This window comes from Podospora pseudoanserina, chromosome 1 (genome assembly GCF_035222485.1).
Source record: "Podospora pseudoanserina strain CBS 124.78 chromosome 1, whole genome shotgun sequence".
NCBI classification, from domain to species: Eukaryota; Fungi; Ascomycota; class Sordariomycetes; order Sordariales; family Podosporaceae; genus Podospora; species Podospora pseudoanserina.
Window position 1 is genome coordinate 1,407,938 of NC_085920.1, and position 21,520 is coordinate 1,429,457.

General features: G+C 52.4%; 7 protein-coding genes across 7 annotated transcripts; 6 read left to right on the top strand and 1 right to left on the bottom strand.

Annotated features, from left to right (window-relative positions):
* The first annotated feature begins 196 nt into the window (after positions 1–196).
* QC764_103870 (uncharacterized protein) lies at positions 197–4,185 on the top strand. The gene is made up of 5 exons (XM_062941628.1): positions 197–1,187; positions 1,432–1,686; positions 1,747–2,507; positions 2,561–2,710; positions 2,765–4,185. The coding sequence occupies exons 2-5, from the start codon at positions 1,467–1,469 to the stop codon at positions 3,074–3,076; spliced, it is 1,443 nt and encodes a 480-aa protein (XP_062804506.1). The 5' UTR covers positions 197–1,187; positions 1,432–1,466; the 3' UTR covers positions 3,077–4,185.
* A 127-nt stretch (positions 4,186–4,312) lies between these two features.
* SBH1 (Arf guanine nucleotide exchange factor sbh1) lies at positions 4,313–5,572 on the top strand. Its single transcript, XM_062941629.1, has 3 exons — positions 4,313–4,722; positions 4,793–5,099; positions 5,200–5,572. The coding sequence occupies exons 1-3, from the start codon at positions 4,720–4,722 to the stop codon at positions 5,232–5,234; spliced, it is 345 nt and encodes a 114-aa protein (XP_062804507.1). The 5' UTR covers positions 4,313–4,719; the 3' UTR covers positions 5,235–5,572.
* A 297-nt stretch (positions 5,573–5,869) lies between these two features.
* On the bottom strand, positions 5,870–11,891 carry QC764_103890 (uncharacterized protein). The gene is made up of 2 exons (XM_062941630.1): positions 8,635–11,891; positions 5,870–8,583 (listed from the first exon to the last, which is right to left on the bottom strand). Exons 1-2 carry the CDS (start codon positions 11,566–11,568, stop codon positions 6,211–6,213), a joined length of 5,307 nt encoding a protein of 1,768 aa, XP_062804508.1. The 5' UTR covers positions 11,569–11,891; the 3' UTR covers positions 5,870–6,210.
* A 112-nt stretch (positions 11,892–12,003) lies between these two features.
* QC764_103900 (uncharacterized protein) lies at positions 12,004–13,981 on the top strand (the record flags this gene model as incomplete). The annotated part of the gene is made up of 3 exons (XM_062941631.1): positions 12,004–12,478; positions 12,534–12,608; positions 12,663–13,981. The coding sequence occupies exons 1-3, from the start codon at positions 12,439–12,441 to the stop codon at positions 13,979–13,981; spliced, it is 1,434 nt and encodes a 477-aa protein (XP_062804509.1). The 5' UTR covers positions 12,004–12,438.
* A 722-nt stretch (positions 13,982–14,703) lies between these two features.
* QC764_103910 (uncharacterized protein) lies at positions 14,704–15,649 on the top strand (the record flags this gene model as incomplete). Its single annotated transcript, XM_062941632.1, has 2 exons — positions 14,704–15,300; positions 15,368–15,649. The coding sequence occupies 2 exons, from the start codon at positions 14,704–14,706 to the stop codon at positions 15,647–15,649; spliced, it is 879 nt and encodes a 292-aa protein (XP_062804510.1).
* Positions 15,650–17,362: 1,713 nt separating this feature from the next.
* QC764_103920 (uncharacterized protein) lies at positions 17,363–19,613 on the top strand (the record flags this gene model as incomplete). Its single annotated transcript, XM_062941633.1, has 3 exons — positions 17,363–18,068; positions 18,214–19,189; positions 19,242–19,613. 3 exons carry the CDS (start codon positions 17,363–17,365, stop codon positions 19,366–19,368), a joined length of 1,809 nt encoding a protein of 602 aa, XP_062804511.1. The 3' UTR covers positions 19,369–19,613.
* A 414-nt stretch (positions 19,614–20,027) lies between these two features.
* Positions 20,028–21,338, top strand: MED8 (mediator of RNA polymerase II transcription subunit 8; the record flags this gene model as incomplete). The annotated part of the gene is made up of 2 exons (XM_062941634.1): positions 20,028–20,803; positions 20,863–21,338. 2 exons carry the CDS (start codon positions 20,028–20,030, stop codon positions 20,996–20,998), a joined length of 912 nt encoding a protein of 303 aa, XP_062804512.1. The 3' UTR covers positions 20,999–21,338.
* Between the last annotated feature and the right edge of the window lie 182 nt (positions 21,339–21,520).

The window sequence follows — 21,520 nt, forward strand, 5'->3', positions numbered from 1 at the left end:
CTCGAAAGGCTTGGAGTGGAAAGGGGCAGAGGAGGGTCCATGATGCCGTGGAACCCTTGACCTATAAAATTGACCATAGCGATGCTGTTGAATGCCGGCGGTCTGCAGCTTGGGCTGCCAGTTGCATTGCCTTGCCATTGCTTGAGAAGCCAAGCGCATGTGTTGCTTCTTTTCCAATTCCTTTTCTTTGGTTCGCACATAGGTCTCCAAAAGCTGCAGTTCTGCACACGACACAACACAACAGCGGTAATCTCACAGCAAACACCAGACAGACAACCTTTCCATCTCAGCACCCACTTTGCCCAGGGCCGGCCAGAAGTTGAACTTCTGTGGGCGGCGGGTCTGGGACGGATTTAAACTAAGCAGAAGTATTGATTGGGTAAAAGTACTTGGCTGCTGCTGGGCCGCGATGAGACGTGTTAGTAGAATGAATGCCCAGACGCCTTGAAACCAGCCAAATGGCAGCTGTTGGCTCTACGCGCCGCGGCAGGTACTATCGCCTGGTAATAGCACGCTATGTGCACCACGTAGCCGCAAAGTTACTGGGCTGGCTGGGTAATTTTCCCTGGGGGCAATCCGCTAATCCTGTCTTGTCCTCCTTGCTCCCCCATCGTTCTCTTGCTGCTGCGCTGCACTCAAGCCATCCCAGAACCAGACCCATCACCTTTAAACTCCATCATCTCGCTTGTCCACCACCACGTCCCTCCTCAGCCGCTGATACGCCCATCCTCTTTTTTCCCCTTCTACCATCCCCAAGGCCATTGTCTGGTCTCCGGCGTGCGATTCTTCCATCTGCGGGCTCCCTTTTGGTCCGACAGCTTCCCTCCTCACCTTCGTCCCTTTTGTCTCGAAACTGCCAGTTCCTTTCGCTCGACAAGAAACACGCCCAGTCGTGTGCTCGGTCCCTTTCCCGATCGGCCTTGTCTGCGCGCCAATTTCCCGTCTGCACTGACCGTCACATCACGGTTCGCATCGTCCTTCTCGCGACTTTCTTTCTTCATAGCTGTATTCTTCACCGCAGAGCTTCGCGTGCTCCATTCGCACCAACCAGCAGCAACGGCTTCTTCGACAGTTATTAGGCAAAGGTGGTTCGGGACGAGCGAAGTGGCCTCGAAGGGCCATACTCCGCTGAGATAGGGGCTGGGTCGCGCCGAGTGTTCCTTGGATCCGATCTTTGAATCTTAAAGGTGGGTGGGTGATTACATGCGACCGCGTTTGGGGACCTTTTTGGCTTTGGGTGGCTGTGCGGTGATGGGGAGCTTTGGTGCTCGGCGGTCAATTCGACTAGGTTGTTGACCTGCCGTGTCCCATTGCAGCGCCCAACAACACGCCAAACACGCCATCGCGCCCCAGAGCTCAGATCCGACAATGCGCGGTCTCGAGTCGGCTGCAGTGAATTGAAGGGCCAGTGCTAACTACTGCAATGGATAGGTTCTAACTCGTCTTCGTATATCTTACACACAAAAATGGCTTGGGGCACTGAAGAGAGGGTGCCAACGGCCCCTGGGAGTTCCAAGGAGAAGGACACGCTATCAGCCGAGGATGGGAAGAAAGGTCGGGGTCTTTTGCCCGTGCCATCACGGTCATCGTCTCAAAGAGCTTCACCGACGGCTACTGGCCTGAGCGGCGCAACTGCGAGCGACCCCAGAGATAGCATCGGCGGACATTCCAAGGAATCCAAAGGCAGTATGTTGGGCCAAAACCGCAATGGAAGCGCATCTAGTAACCGTTTAGGCATGGTAACAGGGCCGACAGCCACTCCGGGACAGTCTGAGCCAAACTCTCCGGCAGCTCCCTCTCATAAAAAGAAGAAGGGCGGATTCTTGGCCATCTTTGGATGCTGTGGTGTTCCGGACAACGCCAATGGGCTGGAGGCTGAGGCCCCCCATCGTCTCGACAAGATCCCCGCTCGACCTGCCACAGCCAGCCGGCGAACAGCCACGCCATCGGGAGAGCAGCCATCTGGGAGCAAGACGCAGCTGTCTGAGAAGGAGCCCGGTCAGCAAGCACCACAGTCGGCTGCGCAGCCCCAGAAGAACGGAAAGCGGATCTCTGGTGCTAGCACTCAGGATCAATCTACAGTGGGTGATCGCGATGGCGAGTCGAAGCAGACGACGCTTGTCGGCGCAGGATCCGGCAACCCATCCATCTCGGTGGACCCCCCACACAGCGTTACGAGCGCCGACGAGACGATTCACGAGAATGCTTCTGAAAAGGATGCAGAAGGTGATGTTTCTATGCCCGACGCTGACAACTCAAGGCAACAGAACGCCCAGGGATCCGTAAACAACGCGGACGAGCAGCTTCCCAAGGTTCCTCCACCGCCCCCAGGGCCTGTGCCGGCAGTGCCGAATGCGCCAACATCCACGTCAGTGGAAAACCCAGCTGTGTTTGCGTCTGAGCAGCAGCAGGAGAGATGGCTTCTGCCTCCCCAAAGGCCAGAGCACAAGGGCAGAAAATGCCTTGTTCTTGATCTGGATGAGACGCTTGTCCACAGCTCGTTTAAGGTAAGACCTTGTGTCCCATGAACTACTGGTGGCAATATTCTAATGATCACCAGATCCTCAACCAAGCCGACTTCACGATACCTGTCGAGATCGAGGGCAACTTCCATAACGTCTACGTAATCAAGCGACCGGGAGTCGACCAGTTCATGAAGAGGGTTGGCGAGCTCTACGAGGTTGTTGTCTTTACAGCCTCCGTGTCTAAGGTATGGATGGAGTTCCAGGTCACCGTTGAACGCTCGCATCTGACAAGAAAATAGTATGGCGACCCGCTACTCGACCAGCTGGACATCCACAACGTCGTCCACCATCGCCTCTTCCGCGAGAGTTGCTACAATCACCAGGGCAACTACGTCAAGGACTTGTCGCAAGTTGGCCGTGACCTCAAGGACACCATCATCATTGACAACTCGCCGACTTCGTACATCTTTCACCCTCAACACGCCGTCCCGATTAGCAGTTGGTTCTCGGATGCCCACGATAACGAATTGCTGGATTTAATTCCAGTCCTCGAAGACCTTGCCACTCCCAATGTACGAGATGTCAGCCTGGTCCTCGATGTCACTCTTTAAGACGAATTTTCCTTTTCATAGCCGATACCCTTTCATTCTACTACACGTTATTCCTCGGGCCAGCAAAAAAAATGGCGTCGATACGCCGGTACTGTCTAATCTTCACAACAATTCAACGTGACGGGTTCACTGAGAAACCCGTCACGACCTTTCAGGGGCCTTGTTTAGACCGGCGAGGCAGAAACCAAACTTGGGGCAGAGAGCCGAACCCTACTTGAAGCGTTTTACTTCGTTTTCTTGAGCTACACTTCTGGTCGCAGGAGGAGGAGGCGGAAGTGGGTAGTCAAGTGGATGGTCTGGCTCTGTCTCCAAGTTTGCTATACAAAAATCGGGAACGCTTCTTTCTTGGGGTGGTGGAGTTTGTTGGTTATAAGTCCGGGTGACGGTTTCGACCCAGTGTTTTCTTTTCTCGCGTTTTTTTCTCTTTGTCTTTTTCCTTTTTTTCTCTCTCGCGGAGCGGGGTGGAGAGGGGAATCTGTTGCCGTTGTTGGGTTTAGCAGGCCAAGCTGGGAAATCGAAGGGAAGAGGGGGGAAGAGAAGAGACCAGCATTGTCAAATATCAAGCCTTTTTTTGGTTGTTTTTTTTTCTTTTTTTTTTTCTCGCTTTTGGTTTCTTTCTTATGTCAATTTTTCTAAAGAACACCACCACCACACACCAACCACACCAATCAATTGACTATACATAAACGAACTGAGATCAAGGGAGAGGGTGTGTTTTGCTGCTCTGCTTCTTTTGTTTCTCACACAGTACACATCTCCAGCCCAGTTCCATATCACGCATACTACAACTATACCATCATACTTTAGTACCCTACTTGCTCCTCACTATATTCTGTAGTTGGGATCTGTTGATTCGTCTGATGTAGTTTTGGGTTTTGTCTTCTTGGGGGGTATTTGTTGCGCATTGTGCTCTTTTTGTTATTATACCTCCACTTGGGTAGCTCGGAGGACGGCTGGTGGGGAGGCATAGAGAGAGCCTCTAGAAAGAGAGGGAAGGTCAAGGGTCCCTGAGGGGATATATACTGATGAGCAGGACGTGGGGAGCTGGGCATTCTTGTAGGGATAGTGGTTATAAATGAGCTTTGAGAGGAATATAGTTGGAACTGGCAGCCATGCTTTGCTCTTGTTGATTACTCACATTTCGATCCAGTGCGGTCTACAACCTGAGATGATTCCAACTTGCGATCCAAGATCACCCACACCAGACACCCACTAGAACTGTATCAGTCAGATTATCTTTAATTCATCACTCTCTCATGTAAGAGCAACTTGAGGTTAAATCCACTGATTGACCTTGCACTGGCCTATGCGCCACTCCCCGCCAAGCCCCTGCAGTCCCCACGGTCCCCTGCACTCTTTCCAAACCGTGGCCTCAATTGACGCGCACGGGCCAGGCTGTAGCAATTAGGGGACAGATCGGGCGACGTGCTCGCTAGGACAGCTTGGTGCTGTTGCTTGCTGGCCAATTTCACCAACCGCGACAACTTTTGACTTTCTCTTTTTTCTTCGTCATCAACCACCACCACCACTACTCATCACCACAATCACCGTCGACGCCTTTTCTTTCGGCCTTTTCGACGTTTTCAATTGATTTTCTACCAAGTTTAATCCCATACACCACACCACACCACACCACACCAACAATGGTACCTCCCTCCCCATCCCCCATCACCACCACCCCCAATGAAGATGATGACGATACTAAACAAGAAATAGTCCTCCCCCCGCGCCTCCTCCCCCTCCTCTCCCACAGGCGGCCCAGCAGGCGTCGCAACCGGCGCCCGCCCGTCTTCCCCCCCCCCTCCAGGAGGCGCCCGCACCGCCATCCGCCGCCGTGCTGCTGCCGACCAAAAGGAGAAGATCGCCAATGCCAGACCCAACAGCACCCGCGCTGCGGGCGCGGGAGGCTCGAGCAGCACCATGCTGAGGCTGTATACCGACGAGAGCCCCGGGCTCAAGGTTGATCCGGTTGTTGTGCTGGTGTTGAGCTTGGTGTTTATTTTTAGTGTGGTTGCTTTGCATAGTGAGTTTTTTCTTTTTTTGTTCGTATGAGGGGTGGTGGAAGGGGGAACTTGGGACTGGTGTTTTGGATGTGGGATTTTGGCTGACAACAAGGGGAATAGTTATCGCCAAGATTACGAGGAAATTCTCGAGCTAATTTCCTGACACCTCACTCGATGACGCCAACGATGATCTGAGGATACGAGATGAAGAGGGACGGTGGATCAGCTGGCGGCTTGGGTATCATGAAGACGAAAGGCTCACGGAACAGGGACTCCAAGGGTGGTGTTTAGGAAGAGAAACATTTCTTAATCCATCATGAGGATTGAAAATCACTGGGCCAAAAAGGGTGGTGAACTTGGGGATGGTGGGTGACAATTTTGTTTTTGGCGGCGTTCACAACATACATTACATATACCTAGGGAACGCGGGGAAGGGGAGGAAGAGAGAGATAATGGGCCGAACGGATGGTGGGATGGCCAAAAGGCATCTTGTTTTAGTCTTTTCGTGGATGTGTTTTTTTTTTTTTGCAAATTTGTACAATGTGAATTTGTTTATAAGTGGCTGAATGATGGACCTTGTTCTGTTGTGAATGCCATTTAGATGATGTTGCTCTTGGCTTGTGGACATGGTTGCTTGTGCTGGGAGATAAGCAGGTTCCATATGAGGCTATCGTTGGGAGAAGCCTCGGGACAGAATCAATAACGGTGATTGTACAAAGGTATTTATGACGTCCACCAGGTAGAACCCTGAATCCAGAAGCTCACCATGTGATTAATCTGCTCCTCAAACTGGTCGAATAAATCTTGATCGCTTGAATTGTAAACCCTTGGGTATATATGACTATCTCTCTCTCCCCCTTTCACGCCATTCTCCTCTGTTTCTATCCCTACAGCTCCCCGTTTCTTATACACATTCTTTCTTCACTGCTCCCCCCTCACCACCACAAGTATTTGGTTGATACAAAAAGGAAACAAAACAGAGATACAAAATATGTACCCAATCCGCCTTTAACCCCTTAAACACCATAAACCTAACCATCAATAAAACGCCATGATATCACCTAACCCAAAACCAAAACGCCAAAACTGTGCACTCAGGAGAAATTATTGACAAAACCACAAGCACCCTGCTCAGTTACTTCTAGCCCTCTTCTCCGCCTCAATCAACTCCCTCCTCATATCCCGAAACATATCCTCAATCTCATACACCTCCTCCATCGACAGCTTCGCCGACCTCAGCGTGTCCAACCCCCCTCGAAACATCCTCATGATGGCCTTTGCCCGGTCTTCTTCTTCCTTGTTGTCTTCCAAATGTCGTTCCCTTTCTTCCGCGCTCGCCTCCACAGTGGAGGCTGGGCTGGTTTCTTTTTCTCGTTGTTGTTCATCAAGTTGCATTTCTTCTGCTGCTGGTGGGTGGGTGACAGAATTGGTGGGTTCCTCCTCCTCCTCTTCTTCTTCATCGTCGTCATCAAGACGTTGACTAGCGCTAAAGGACTCGAGCGCAATCTGGGATTGAACCTCGTCGTCGTCGCTGGTGGGGGGGTCATGATGCAGGTGCTGGTGTTCCATGTCCATGGCTGCTCCGCTGTCGAGTTCGGGTGAGCCGAGGGCTGTCGTGTTTTCTACAAGAGGAGACACCGGAGGACTTGACAATTCAAGGGAGGAGCTGGGAATCTCCGACATGGACTGCTCATGCGGGTTTTCCTCGGCCTTCACCTCCGCAGGAGCAGCAACTTGCTGAGGTGCCTGTGTTCGCCGGGGTTGGCTGTCTGGGACCTCGTGCTCCTCCACCGGCGGCGGCGTCTCGGTGAACTCGAGACGTGTTCTCTTGCTAGGATCCTGCGCTCTGGTAGATCCTCTCTTTCTCTTGCGCGGCCGGCCTCTTTGTGGTCCCGTTGGCTGCGAGCTAGGGATCGTTTCCAGCTCTGGTGATGCTGCCGAGCTTGACCTGGTGAGTCTTCTGGTGACTGGTGGTATTATAGGGATAGATTTGCCGAGTTTCTTGGGGCTATCACCAACCACAATGCACTCCCGAGGGGCCGCCTTAGGCCCCGTGTAGTCGGGGGAGGCAGATGATTGGTGATATTCTTGCCTGTCCACTTGCGCATTGTCCAATTCAACCACCAATCGGAGCAGACTTCTCTCGTCGAGTTCGCTGATTTCAAACGAGGTGTTATCTGCATTGCTGCGTTGGCTCGTTGCCGGGGCAGTCAACTGAGCTGGCCCTGCGGACCGCCTTGCTCGGCTAAGGCTCGTCGGAAGAAGACCTGAGCGTGCGTCCACAAAAACTTCATCCGATTTAGGCTCGGGATTTTGACGAGCAGGACCTTGCACGGCCTGGGGCGGTGTTGAGTGTCGTTCCTGCTCAGTCGGTCCCGGAAGCTGGGACCCATTGGTAGAGTCAACGTCCATGTGATCACCATCCTCCCCTGGCAGCCGTGCCTCCTCCTTTTCTTCTCCAGCGACGGACTTTTGAGGAGAAAGGGTGGGAAGTGATACCACGGTGACAAAACCACTTTGACCTGATGGATCGGGGACAGCATGGCGGGAAGGAAGAGGTGACCCTGAGATTGGCGAGGAAGAGAACTGCCACTCCTCAAGCAAACTGTGACTAGCAGACCTTGACCTTATCTCAGCAGCTAGCGGATTGCGTCTCGGTTCTGGAGGTGATGAAGGCGGATCAGTCATGTCGTGTCCCGGAATCATCAACGGCTGCCCTCGGCGTGGGGTCGGCGTTGACGAGACATACTCATCAAACCGAGCATCTGGCTGAGGGGTGGCCGCTTGGGGTGTTGTGATCTTCTCTGGAGCCCGAGATGTCCCTTCCTCGGTTGTTTTGGCATGTCTCCTTGACCTGCCTGGGCTCGACCTGATCTCAGGGAAAAGAGCAGCGTTCTCTTTCTGTCGTTCGCGCACTTCCTTCTGTCTTTCAGTCAATGCCTGTGACTCGAGTGCATTCATCTCCGTAGCGGCAGGGCCAATGGCTGCAAATTGGATCTGTGAATCATCGTGTCTAAGCTTTGGCGCTGCTTTCCGACGATTGGCAGCAGCCAGCTTTCTGACAGGTGATGTGTCGACACGGCGCTTGGTCGACGGGGTAAGCCGAGTAGACGCTGGTGATCTCGCTGGTGACGAGGTTGCCCGCGGAGTTCCGCGTCGGCTGCTAGATCGAGTGGACATCCTCGGCAGGCTGAAGTCCTCGGACGACTCAGTAAACAGCATTTGCTGCTGGCCTGCAAACTGGGAGCTGACAGTTTCGAGACCTGGCAAAACAATGTCGGTATGAAGTTGCATCTGGATGAGTGATGCTTTGAGGTCCTCTGGATACTCCAGATGCCCAACCTTCTCAAACAGCCTATTCCACAAAGAAACGGCAGAGTTGACAATGGACCGATGACTAGAAGCAAAAGACGCGCAGAAGAACCGCTCAAGAAAGTCGAGTTGCTGAGCTGGCTGCTCGATCTCAGTGATCAACGAGGCTAGTTTATCCCAGAGGGTTTTGGTCTACTCATTGTTAGGAACATAGCAACAAAGTACCGGGGTGTGTGTACTCACTGCAGCAGAGACAGAAGCAGTCTGACTGCTAAGCTGTCGATTGCTGTCCTGAAGCCAGGGGATGATACCATCCTGGAGAGTGGCCAATGTTCTCAGGAACAACTGGCGATTACACCTGTCAAAGAAGCCACCAACTTCCTTGAGAAGATGGATAATCGGATCGGTATCGGTGGTGTCAAATGTGGTATACCTGTTTACCAAAGCTTCGCTGGCAGCCTTGTAGAGGTTGTCAAACGTGTCAAAAGAGGAAGAACGAGATCCAGCAAGAGCAGTACCCCAAAGACGCCGCCGGGCTGCATCCACAGCTTGCCGGTCCCGTGGCTGTGTTGCAACGGAGATGAGTTCAGCCACGCATCTCATAGTATTCGGGAGCAACGCGCCTCCAGTTCCCCCGAGAGTGATCTGGTCCATCAAAGCCTTGGATAGGGGCTCAATGATAACTATCGCTGCTCCTGCATCTCCAGTCTCTTCTCGTACTCTTTCGAATAGCGCATAGAACAAAGACTCCCAAGGCTTCCAGGGGAGGCTCGGAGTCGACCTGATGCCGCGTTCGAGTACCTTGACAATGTCACGGTATTCATTGCCAACCGGAGTATCAGTCCCAGATCCTGTTGAGTGGTGACTGTGGTGTTGTGGATCGAGCCAAGGAGTGATCTGCTCAGCAACAAGCAGCCACGTTCCCCAAGGGCGAGGTGTCTCTTGGGGAATGGTTGCAAGGAGATCTTGTGCCAGGTCCATCTTTGCCTTGTCGGCCTTTGAGGCGAAGAAAGGGGCAAAAATTTGACCAAGGAAATCCGCATAATCCTGATCGTCCAATACACCAGGTGGGAGTGTTGACAAGTTAGAGAAGAGCGTGTAGAGAGGGGCCTTCAAGGCCCCTTGAGCTTTGCTGGGCTTCTCGGTAAACGGTAATGACCCCAGAGAGTTGAACATAAGCTTCAAGTACGATTGTGCAGCGAGAAGGAACTCTGGTCCCTTCCCCTCAGGAACCCCCTGCTTCCACACGGTTTGCAGAATATTAAAAGATTCTGTAACAAAGCTGGTGGTATCCTTTGATACCTTGATCTCCTTAGCCGCGGCAGAAGCAACAGTAACCACCAAAGTCTCCCAAAGCTTGTATGTCGTGGTGTTCGTTTGGGCGAGAGCAATGAAGTTTCGCTCAAGAATGTTTCCTATCAGAGGAAAGACCCTCCCAACACTGTGTCGGACCCATTTCGAATCAAGAGGCGGAAGTTCGCTCGGCTTCAGATGTGTATTGTCCTGAATGCGGTCTTCCTTCCATCTCCGCGGCGTCGTGCTGTCAAACAGTCCAGCGAGGATGGCAGTGGCTTGCTGAAGGTTGTCGGCGGCAGCTTCGGAGGCCGGGTCGAGAAGCTTCTCAACGATAGGCTTGACACTACAATCCCAGTATCGATCCAGAAGTGTTGTGTTGGTGTTCGGTTTGAACGTGTAGTACAGGAGATTGCAGATGGACCCAAACACTGCCTGCCGCAACTCCTCGGTCATCTTTCCAGGACCCTTTCTCCCCAACTGCCCTGTCAGGGGCGTGACCAGCGTCGAGATGTTCTTGTTAAACGACCGATCGTCGGTTTGTACAAAGTAAACAAGACGGTTCCAGCCACGGTTGGCGGCGATCTTGGTGGCAAAGTCGGTGCTGTTGAAACAGCCCTGAATGAGAAGAAGCCAGGAGCGCGAATGCTCCCACTTTTCTAGAGGAATGCGAAGCAGTAGTAGGACCGCACTCCAGATATCTGGAACCACTACAGAGTCTTGTTTCTCCTTGAACATAGCCTGGAGCCTCTCATAGTAGTACTGGATATACTTTTGGTCCCCAGAACTGGTATTGAAAATCTCAACAACTTTTCTCGATAACGCCTTGTCGTGTCCGATAGTAAAGGCCAGTTCGAGACCAAAAGAGATAGCCGATGATCGAATTTCCTTCAGATTACTGAGCATATCGGTAAATAGATCCATCAGCCAGTCTGAATGAACTACCATGTATTGCCTCGATTGCTTGACCAGCTTCCGGTAAATGAAGATGCGGGACAGGACGATGCTCTTGCCTGTAAGATATTCCTCGATCCGGCGCAATGATGCCACTATTCTCCCAACTCTTTCTGCCGTGATGACTTTTGCTGGGAAGTTTTGCACGGACAAAACTTGCATAAGACGGCGGGCGATATCCTTGGGAGTGTCAGGGTCCTCGAAGGACCGAATGCAGTGGTCGACAATGAAAATGCCAAAATCATTGCTTATGGACGAGGCTATCGCGGGAAAGTGAAGAAATGTGATGAGCATATTGAGGGCGTGGTTCACAAGTATCGAGTCCAGAGCAGATTCCGAGGTCCTAGAGACAATATCTCTCTGAATAAACTGCATGAAAAGCCCCATTTTCTCTTGCAACGCCACGCGGTCTGGTAGGTTATTCGATGTCTTGAGGGCCCGGGTCAACATCTCGTATGAATCCACCTTCGACTCGCGGTCGCCTCCGGCCAGTTGCTGGATTGTGGATTCGAGCATGGCGGCAAGGTTGACTTTCGGGTTGGATGGATCGCAGGGGTTGCTGCTGGATGGGTCGAGAAGGTTTGGGGCGTGGTTTGTGATTTTAAGAATCGATTTGATGGGCTTGGACGCACTTCGAGGGAGGGAAACCGGCGTAGGATGTTGCTTCACTGCACCCCCTTCCCCGTAGACGGGAGCCTCCTTATATTCGGTTTGGGCGGAGAACCCAACCTTCTTGCGGCGGCGCGAGGTCGAGTTCGTTGTGGTAGAGGAGCTTGGGGACTGATGTCCCGGTGGAGTGTGGACGGACTGGAGGGAGCCAAGAGTATGGTTGAATGGGACGGAAGGCTCATGGTGTGTTTCTCTCGGGGGAGTTGGGGGTCGTGGTGGCAGAATACTGAGGGCGGTAGACAGGATGGCAGGAGATGACATGTTCGGCGGATCGAACTGTCGAGAGAGGCTCTGCGCCGAGAGCGATGGAGAGAAACCCAAAGACCCAGAAACCCAAAGACCTGGCGACCCGTCACCTGAATACCGAAGACTGACAAAATGGCAGACACATTTAGAAAACAGAACTGGCGATGGCGGCGATGAAAAGGCGGCCCAGCAACAAAAAGACGGTAAGGAGCGTGATGTCGGCTTTGGTCGTACAGCAAATGTGTCTATGTGGTTGAGCCGCTGGAAGACCTTGGGCAATTAAGACTTTTAACGCGGTCGCGCCATGTCTCCCCTGGTCCTTGGACGCGTCAGGTCGCGACTGCACTTTGTCAAAGGTGACAGCCCCACATTCAGCCCCCATCGTTTCTGGGGATGCATCTCTCCAACAGGTACTTGTACCATGTAACAATTGAACTTGATGAAAAGATCATACATTCCACTGCGGGTTTCCACATTGTTGGAAATTAATTGCATCTGGTCTAGAGTCTCCATTCATCAATACAAAACTTGAACAAGGCCGGCTTGGAGGGTCTAGTCAGTGTTTTCCCAGCGACGGCTATGTATGTATCTATGTACCTTGTACTTGACAGTTGCCTTTGAAATAGCCCCACCCAGTTGTCGCCGACGCTCTTTCACTTTCAGACCGCCAGTATGGGCATCTTGGAATCCGGTATAAACCATTCATGAGTAAAGCTTGCTTCCACTTTCTTCCTATATTTTATTGCCGCATCTCAAGTTACACGCCAGCACAAATTCTCGTCAGCCAGGCCATCTTTTAAAGTGGGGTACCCAGCTTTTGGAGTGGTTCTTTATTGTTGCAACAACCCATCCTAGAATCAAATCTCCAACTTTATCACAGTCGCTATGGCACAATCTGCTTCTTTCGGAAGACTTACAGGGCCTGGTAAGGGAAACTCTGGGCTGCTACTTGATGAACGCAAGGGCTAAGATTCCGGTAGCTAAACTAGATGCTGTGAAGCAGCTTTTGGGGTCGTTGACAGAGGATCTTGAGACCAGCTCTCTAGCACCTCAACGTTGGTTTATCTTCCCAGCGGCTCTTGAGATTGCCTCTAACAAGTTTGAAATAGGACGAGAGTCGATCCTTGAGGAGCTGAAGATATATGGCCGGGACCCCAACTGTGCAGATCCTATCTTTACCAAGGAAGGCATCAAGACGCTAGTCAGACATGCTTTTGACAGTACGTCAGTCAACACCTCGCGCGGCGCCCTCAGGATACTTTGCAATGCTCTTCTTCTTGAACCAGAGACGCGACAAAGATTCGTCGACACTGGATATGCGGCCAAAGCAAGTGAGAAGCTGAAGGAGGATAACTCCGACGATGAGTTTCTTGTGGCTAGGCTGCTTCTTATCTCCACATACAACACCAATATCGACCTCCCCAAGCTCATTACACAGCACGGCCTGGCGGACTCCATAGCCAATCACCTCGCGAGGCATGCCAAACGACTTTCCTCGACAAACAGATCGACCACTGCAAATCCTATGGATCCAATGGCCCTAGAAGAAACCCTCAAACTTACCTTCAACGTCAGCCAATTCTCTCCTAATCACCTCGCCTCTTTCGAACCAGCAATTCCTCATATTATCACTATCCTGTGTAGTCTTGACCTACCTTCCCCCCACACCAAGACCCCTCTTGGACCGCCGTTTGGACCCGCAGTCAACGCCGTCCTAAACCTGGACCTCTCAACCCCAACCGCGAAGGAGTACCTCTACCCCGACAGCTCACCATCCAGCTTCTCAGACCGCCTCATTAAGCTCCTCTCGCTCTCTATCAAGGCCTACAAGAACCCAGATCTCGAGCAAATCGTCACTCCTCTGGTCTGCGCCCTCTCCCTGGTCTACGAGCATGCCCCGGCCTCCGTCAAGCAGTCCATTAAGTCTGCTCTCCTGCCAACAGAGAAAGATCGCGAAGACGCCCTCGGCAAGGCTGACACCTTGCAGGGCCACCTCTTGAAGAACTGGTCCAACCCCGAAGCTCCAGAGCTAGGCAAAGCGATTGCACACTTGTATTTTGACTTGTCGAATAGGAACCCGCACAAATTTGTCAAGAATGTTGGTTATGGATATGCTTCTGGTTTCTTGTTCCAGAACAACATCAGCTTCACCCCGGAGGAGCTCAACAAGGGCGGCGAGACTGAAGTGGAAGGCGAGGATGGCGTGAGGGAGATCAAGAGGCCGATCAACCCCATCACTGGGCAGTTCTTGGATACGGAAAGGGTATCTGAGCTGCCAGAGATGACGGATGAGGAGAAGGAGAGGGAAGCGGAGAGGTTATTTGTTTTGTTTGAAAGGCTTAAGCAGACCGGCATCATCGATGTGCAGAATCCCGTGGAGCAGGCCATGCGGGAGGGACGGTTCGAGGAGCTCCCTGACGACAAATAGTATGGGTGCTTTTGGAGTAGCTTTGCTGTGAAGAGGGGAACGGGGGATAGTTCAGGTGGCAAGCAACCTCATCTCGGGATGACGGTTGTTGACGGCGACACTATCCACAGCTGGCACTGGTTTCAGACATATCTGTTTATTCGTCGACGAGCAGGAGCATTACCTAGGCAACCACGATACCTGAAACCGAAGCTTATAAGATCCAGATTGGTTCCATGTAATAACAAAACAGGACGTATGGTCTAGTGTTAAGACGTCTCGGCTGCAAAATGTTCGTTGCCTTGAAACTGTTACAATGATATGACAGGTGAACGGGTTCGAATGATACAATGCTCCCTGAGAACGTCCCGGGTTCGAACCCCGATACGTTCAATTCCTTTTGGCTTTTTGGATGATCTGCTACATTTGCTCCTTCCTGCTCTTGCACTCCGGCCCTTCCCTTCCGGCTGTGGTCAAGGAAGGAGCCCGGGCTTGGCACAATAAAGTGGGTCTCCGGTTCCGAAGAGTGTGGAGCTCCTCCCTCGGGGAAACTGGTGATTTCATGACGTTGCACTTTTCCGTCGCGTTCAAATTACTTTCAACTTTCCAGCCCAACAGCTCTTTTTTTGACAGCTGCAGCTTGCGAAGACTACAACGCACTACTCTTCTCTTCTTACTTCATACGGTCATTTCAGGCGATAGTTTATTCATTGGTTTATTGGTTATTTCTTCAGTACAACAAAATGGACGCCGTACGCACCGCCCTCCAACCGATAACCCACAACCTCCCTGTCCCGATTCGGGACCTGGGCGTCTCGATCATTGGGGAGAAATGCTACAAATCTCTGCTTCTCGATATTGACGTGGAGGACACCGAATGCCTCAAGTACGCGATTAGCAAGGGTCTCGGAATTGGCATTGTCGGCGCCTCAGCGATCGTCAAGGTGCCGCAAATTGTGAAGCTTGTCAAGTCCAAGTCCGCCTCGGGAGTCTCTTTCCTCGCCTACCTGCTCGAGACCTCGTCGTACCTGATCAGCTTGGCATACAATGTTCGGAACGGGTTCCCCTTCAGCACTTATGGCGAGACGGCCATGGTTCTCGCCCAGAACGTGCTCATCACAGTTTTGGTCCTGCACTACAGTGGAAAGGCCAGCATGGCGGGTCTGTTTGTTGCTGCTCTGGCCGCCAGCGCCGTCACGCTTTTCAACGAGCAGACCTTGGGCATGAAGGAGCTGGGTTGGTTGCAGGTTGGAGCTGGGGGCATGAGTGTAGCCAGCAAGATCCCCCAGATCGCGGCCATTTGGAGCCAGGGAGGTACTGGGCAGCTCAGTGCCTTCACTGTAAGTTCATTCGGCGGTTGCAGTGTCAAGATGGGAGAACAATATGCTGACGGCGGTGAATGAACAGGTCTTCAACTACCTCCTCGGCTCGCTCACCCGCATTTTTACCACAATTCAAGAGGTGGACGACAAGGTTATCCTCTACAGCTTCGTGGCTGGCTTTGCACTCAACTTGGTGTTGGCGCTCCAGATGGTGTACTACTGGAATGCGCCCTCGGCGAAGGCCCAGGGCAAGCGCAAGGAGGCCCTTCCCGCCAACAGCGCTCTCGCCCCTTCATACGCTGAAGTTGCGGCGACCTCGACGGCGAGACCTCGCAGCAAGGGCCCCACGACTCGCCGCCGTGGTTAGGAGCTGGATCCCTTTGTTCGAGAGTATCCAGCTCATAGATCTTTCATGAAACGCACTGCTGGATGCCTCGTCTTTTGTACCATTGTTGGGTTTTGCTTTTGGGCGGTCAAATTCACCATCGCGGCTTCGTTTTGGGTGACCTCATTTATTACCGGGCTTCTTCTTCCAGCTATCGTGCTCCCTTTCAGGGTTTTTCAATGGTTTCTCTTGGTAACTATTGGGTCTGTTCTTTGGGTGATGTGGGTTGCCGGAGCTGTTGTTCGGGCGATATGGTGTCCATATTCGCAGCGTTTCTTTGGTTTTTTGCTCCATTGGTTTTTCTTTTTATGTATGATAAGGGTTCTTTGACAGCGACACAGGGAAAATGGTCAAGTGACGGGCTCGTTTGAATGACATATCTTTTTACGAAACACCTCAGACCATGGTCCAATTTTTCGACATGGGGTCCGGGAGACTGCAGCGAGAAAAACGGCTTGTCACGGACTTCCGAGTCTAGGTACTGGGCAGATGTTCCGGAAGAGCCCCGCGGCTCCGGTGAGCGGAGTGTCGTATGCAAGAGACGACAGAAGCAGATCACGAGAGATATCGAAGGTGGTTGGGGCATGAAAGTGTCTGTGGTCCAGACCTCATTCGGCTTCGGATTGGACCCCGATATTCCCCGCAGAGATTTGCATAGGCACACAATGCAAGCTGCAAAAATTATTGATCCTTGACTGGGTTTGCCATCAAAGATAAGGGACATGATCTGGGAAGTCCATGTTGCATCAGCAGCCGCCGAAAGGGTCTGATAGGGAACGACAATAGGGTTTCTGGGGTGGTGCATGATCGACGCCATGGAATTTGTTCAATGACTGCAGATTTTCGGCTTGTTCCATCTTCTTTGTTGGCCACCCTTTGGGACATGCCCACCACTCATGGCCCTTCACCGCCGCCTTTTTACGAGAGAGTTTCACCATCCGCAACGATAACTTCTCTTGACCCCCTGGAAGGAGGAAAGGTAGCGAGCGGTCTGGCTCTTGAAGAAACTGTTGCCAGCAACGCCAAGGATCACACTACAGCGAAACCGCAGGTCCACTATCTCTCTTTCCCCCGTCCGAATGGTCTGGTGCATGGCAGCGGTCCCCTGATCTCCTTTTTTTTTTTTTTTTTTTGGGGTGCTTGCGCATTGACAACTTGACAGGAGGTTTTTGGAATGCTTAGTACTCTGAAATAAATTGGAGTGCGGCACCCCTTCCTGTGCTTTCTCATCCCGTCTCTCGATGGCGCAATATCGATAAGCTGTCCCACGATTGCGTCAAAGAGCGGTTGCGTGATCTTGCGAGCAATCTGACCTGCCATCCACGCACACTTTCCTGAGACGTTTATACCCCTTTCACGTTCTTCGTGGGGGGTTCTCTTTTCGTCTTCCCCCCTTCTTTTTTCTACGCTAGTTTGTGACATATTTCCCCCACGGGAACAAGAACAACGCCACCATCGACATTCAAAGAAGTTATTGCCTATTCGGTCCACTTACACACGGTTGAAAGTTTCCTAACTTGATACTGGGCAAATTCTTGGCGAGGCTTTCTTACGCAATTCTAGAGGCCACCACATCTCTAGGGCTGAGTTAGATACTTTGAGATACGTGGGAGGACCACAAGCAAACCCCCCAGAAGCAAGCTTATTCACACACCTTGACATCTTACTCGTCGACAGAGACATAGATACATCACCATGTCACCCGATCTCAACTCCCTCCCCGGCGCTGACAGCACCCCATCACCAACACCACCACCACCAATCAACAGCACCCGCGGAACAACAGCTTCCAACAGCAACGGCCACTACTTTCCCAACGGCCATCATGATGGAGAAAAACGTCCCAACATCCTCTACGTCATGGCCGACCAGCTAGCCGCCCCTTTGCTCAAGATGTACAACCCCACCTCCCAAATCCTGACCCCCAACCTCGACGCCCTAGCTGCAAAATCAGTCCAGTTCGACTCAGCCTACTGCCCCTCACCTTTATGCGGCCCCTCAAGAATGAGCATGATCACGGGGCAGCTCCCCATGAAGATAGGAGCGTTTGACAATGCCGCCCAGATATCAAGCGATATCCCGACTTATGCCCACTACCTTCGGCTGAAGGGGTACCACACTGTTTTGGCGGGCAAGATGCATTTTGTCGGGGATCAGCTGCATGGGTACGAGACGAGGCTGACGAGCGATATTTACCCAGGGGATTTTGGGTGGGTGCCGAACTGGGAGGAGCCGGAGACGAGGCTGGAGTGGTATCATAACGCGAGCAGTGTACTGCAGGCGGGGAGCTGTGTGAGGAGTAATCAGCTGGATTATGATGAGGAGGTTATGTATAGGAGTAGGCAGTTTTTGTATGATTTTGTTAGGGAGGGGGGGGGGGAGGAGGCCGTTTGCTTTGACGGTGAGTTTAACCCTGCGCCACGTTCGTGTTTTTGTTTCGGGGAGGGGGTGTATGAGTGACCCCACGGGACCCGGGAGGGTGGTTATGATGTGGTATGCATGATGCGCTGCACATGACTACTCGGCCAGTGGCCGTTGGGTCGCAGAGGGGAAGGGGGGGGGGAACAATATGGGGAAACGACTGGTCATTCCAACTACACGGTGTGCTAACGTCCACTCTCAGGTCTCCCTCACCCACCCCCACGACCCCTACACCATCGAGCAAAAGTACTGGGACCTCTACGAAAACGTCGACATCGACCTCCCCCGCGTGACCATCCCCCAGGAAGACCAAGACCCCCACTCCAAACGCCTCCTCAAAGTCTGCGACCTGTGGGACAATCCTTTCTCTGACGAGCAAATCAAGCGGGCCCGGAGGGCGTACTACGGCGCCGTCTCGTACGTCGACGACTGCCTCGGCCAGCTCCTCACCCTGCTCAAGCAGCTCAAGCTCGACGAGGACACGATTGTGATATTTTCTGGCGACCACGGGGACATGCTCGGGGAGAGGGGGCTGTGGTACAAGATGTCGTATTTTGAGAGCTCGGTGCGTGTGCCGCTTCTGGTGAGCTACCCGAAGAGGTTCGAGCCGAGGAGGGTGAGTCAGAATGTGAGCACGTTGGATATTTTGCCTACGATGTGCGATTTGGTGGGGACGAAGCCGTGGGCGTTGTTGCCGATGGATGGGAGGAGTTTGCTGCCGCATCTGGAGGGGAGGGAGGGGGGGCATGATGAGGTTTTTGCGGAGTATACTGGGGAGGGGACGGTCAGGCCGCTGATGATGATCAGAAGGGGGAGGTGGAAGTATGTGACTTGCCCGGCGGATGGGAGTCAGTTGTTTGATTTGAGGGCGGATCCGCTCGAGTTGAGGGATTTGGTGAAGGAGGGGGTGGTGAGGACGGATGAAGAAACAAAAGAGGTTTTTGAGGCGTTTGAGAGGGAGGCGAGGGAGAAGTGGGATTTTGAGGGGATTACGAAGGAGGTGTTGCATAGTCAGAGGAAGAGGAGGTTGGTTTGGGGGGCGCTGACGAAGGGGAGGTTTGAGAGTTGGGATTACAATCCGATTGATGATGGGAGGGAGAAGTAAGTTCTTCTCTCTGGCGTGATGAGGATGTGTACTAATCTGTTGTGATAGGTATATCCGGTCGCATATTCCTCTGGATGACCTCGAGAGGCGGGCGCGGTACCCGGCTGTGGATGAGTCCGGCCGGGAGACAGGATCGAGGATCGTGACTGATCAAGCTGGATCTCACGGGCAGTAAACTCTGTCGACATGTGCTGGTGGCGCTTCAACTATTACGACGGTGATGAAGAGGATGTGGTTCAACCCGGTTTCTCATAGCGAGTTTTGCTCTTGGGCGCACGATGGAGGTTCAAATGGTTAAGGTAGACGATATATGTGAAGGCATCTTGGGACATGTTTAATTTGGCGAGCGTGCTAGCATTGCTCTTTGTCAGTTATGCTGATAAAAAATACAACCGATCATGCAATCTGCACTGGTAGACCGTATATGTATCAGCGTTGATGATGTTGAGAGCAACCATTGAGAACCTTGATGAGCTAACTGCCTGAAAATAAAGTGGGCTAGAGATCTGCGCTAGCCAAATAAGGAAGCGACAGCCCGGGCCTGTGCTCAAGCTCCCCCCCGCGCGTGACAGAATTGCGAACTTAACCATCATCAATTGCGCTTCTCAACTTTTCCATATTTTGATCGCAACAACAAAATCCCGACTGTAGAAATCGCCAACTCTCACCACCAATATCTAACCCTTCCCACATTCAAGTCCACCCCCACCTTACCAATCCGCACTCATCACCTTTGATCTCGCGCAAACAGCAGCGCGAAAGCGCAATACCCAACTTCCCGCGACAGCAACACCCATCCACTGACCACAACCACTCTTCCCTCAACCGCCAAAGATGGCTTCCCTAAACCTCCTCCCCGAAGACCTCAAACACCTCGACCTCCTCCGCAACCGCTTCGCGACCCTATCTCTCAACCTCTCCAACGCCCACCGCAACATGGCGCTCACCTACCCCCTCCCCTCCCAAGAATCCCTCCAGGCCTCAGCAGCAATAATCCACACCTCGCTGCTATCCCTCCAGTCGATCCTAACCGACAAGTCAGCCTTGTTCCACCGCATCGCTGTCCACCCGTCTACCAACTTCCCCGGGCGCACCCAGCTAGACTTTTTGTCATCGATGCTAAGAAAAAAACCGGAACCGGAGATCGAGACGAAAATGGAGATGGGGATGCAGAGGGCGAGGGAAGTGGGGGTTGATGAGGCGGTGTTGGCAGAGATTGCTAGGCGGAACAAGAGACGGGAAGGGGGGGATGATGAGGATTATGAGGAGGGGGGTGGTGGTGGTGGGGGTGGGGATGGGGACGAGGGGGAGGATGAGGAGGCGAATAATGAGAAGTGGGCAGATTGCTGGTTTTTGTTTGATAGGGGGTTGAAGGAGTATATTAATGTGCAGGAGGGGAGGAGTTATACTGTGGAGGAGCAGGAGATGGGGGTTGAGAGGGTGAGGACGGGGTTGAGGAGGAATTTGTTGGAGGAGGAGGAGGAGGAGGAGGAGAGTGATGATGAGGAAGAGGATGAAGATGAAGAAGAGGATGAAGATTTAGTTATGATGGATGGGAGTGGTGGGGGGAGGGGAGGGTTGGGACAGCAGGGGGTTGTGCAGCAGGTGAGGTACGTGGTAGGCTTCATTGACATGTTTTTGGTTATTTTGCTAATCGGGTGGCCTCCAGTGGAAATACGGGTGTGCAGCCAGAGCACTTGTTTTGGTTGTATGCTAGGGGCAGGACAGATCTACCGCCGAGGATAGAGCTCGAGTCCAAGAGGGCGCCTGCGAAAGGGCAGGTGAAAAGACTTCCTCCTAGGTAGTGGGTGTGTTTCTCTGCTCTTGGTTTTGGGAAAGGGGCGGCCGTTTATATATTCATCTAGCATAGCGGGGAATGGGACATGGTGTTTTGGCGACAGGTGCGTGGCTTTGATGGCTGATGGCTGTGGCTCTGAACGCCCCTTTCGAGCAGGAAGGTTTCTTCCTCCTGAGGTTAAGTCGGGTGTGGACTGGTCATGATAATCAAAGGAAAATACCCAACTTCGAAATCGTGCAATTGCTCTTCAACAAGACTTCAGTGCTTCGCAGGAGGATTGTCATGTCATAGAAGCAGTATGCCCAACTAATACATGGGAATATAATAATTTGCCTACCCAATGTAAGATATACATACTGTGCCGACTTTTGTGTTAACCCGCTTCCAACGGTTGCCTACCAGTTTCAGTTTTCCTGCTTCCAACAGTTGGTTGCCTACCAATCGTCCTATTTGAGATGGCCAACCTGACGCTTGAAAGCGTGTGGTTCTTCACATTCTCTTTCTTTCTTTCTTTCTATTTCCCCAAGCC

What these genes read in the sequence shown, in the direction of transcription:
- QC764_103870 (XM_062941628.1), top strand. Translation starts at nt 1,467, where the DNA reads ATGGCTTGGGGCACTGAAGAGAGGGTGCCAACGGCCCCTGGGAGTTCC. An exon ending in TTCCAAGGAATCCAAAGGCA is followed by an intron (nt 1,687 to 1,746) that starts GTATGTTGGGCC and finishes GCATGGTAACAG; the next exon opens with GGCCGACAGCCACTCCGGGA. An exon ending in TTACAGCCTCCGTGTCTAAG is followed by an intron (nt 2,711 to 2,764) that starts GTATGGATGGAG and finishes ACAAGAAAATAG; the next exon opens with TATGGCGACCCGCTACTCGA.
- SBH1 (XM_062941629.1), top strand. An exon ending in TAGTGTGGTTGCTTTGCATA is followed by an intron (nt 5,100 to 5,199) that starts GTGAGTTTTTTC and finishes CAAGGGGAATAG; the next exon opens with TTATCGCCAAGATTACGAGG.
- QC764_103890 (XM_062941630.1), bottom strand. Translation starts at nt 11,568, where the DNA reads ATGTCATCTCCTGCCATCCTGTCTACCGCCCTCAGTATTCTGCCACCA. An exon ending in CTGCTTCTGTCTCTGCTGCA is followed by an intron (nt 8,584 to 8,634) that starts GTGAGTACACAC and finishes AACAATGAGTAG; the next exon opens with ACCAAAACCCTCTGGGATAA.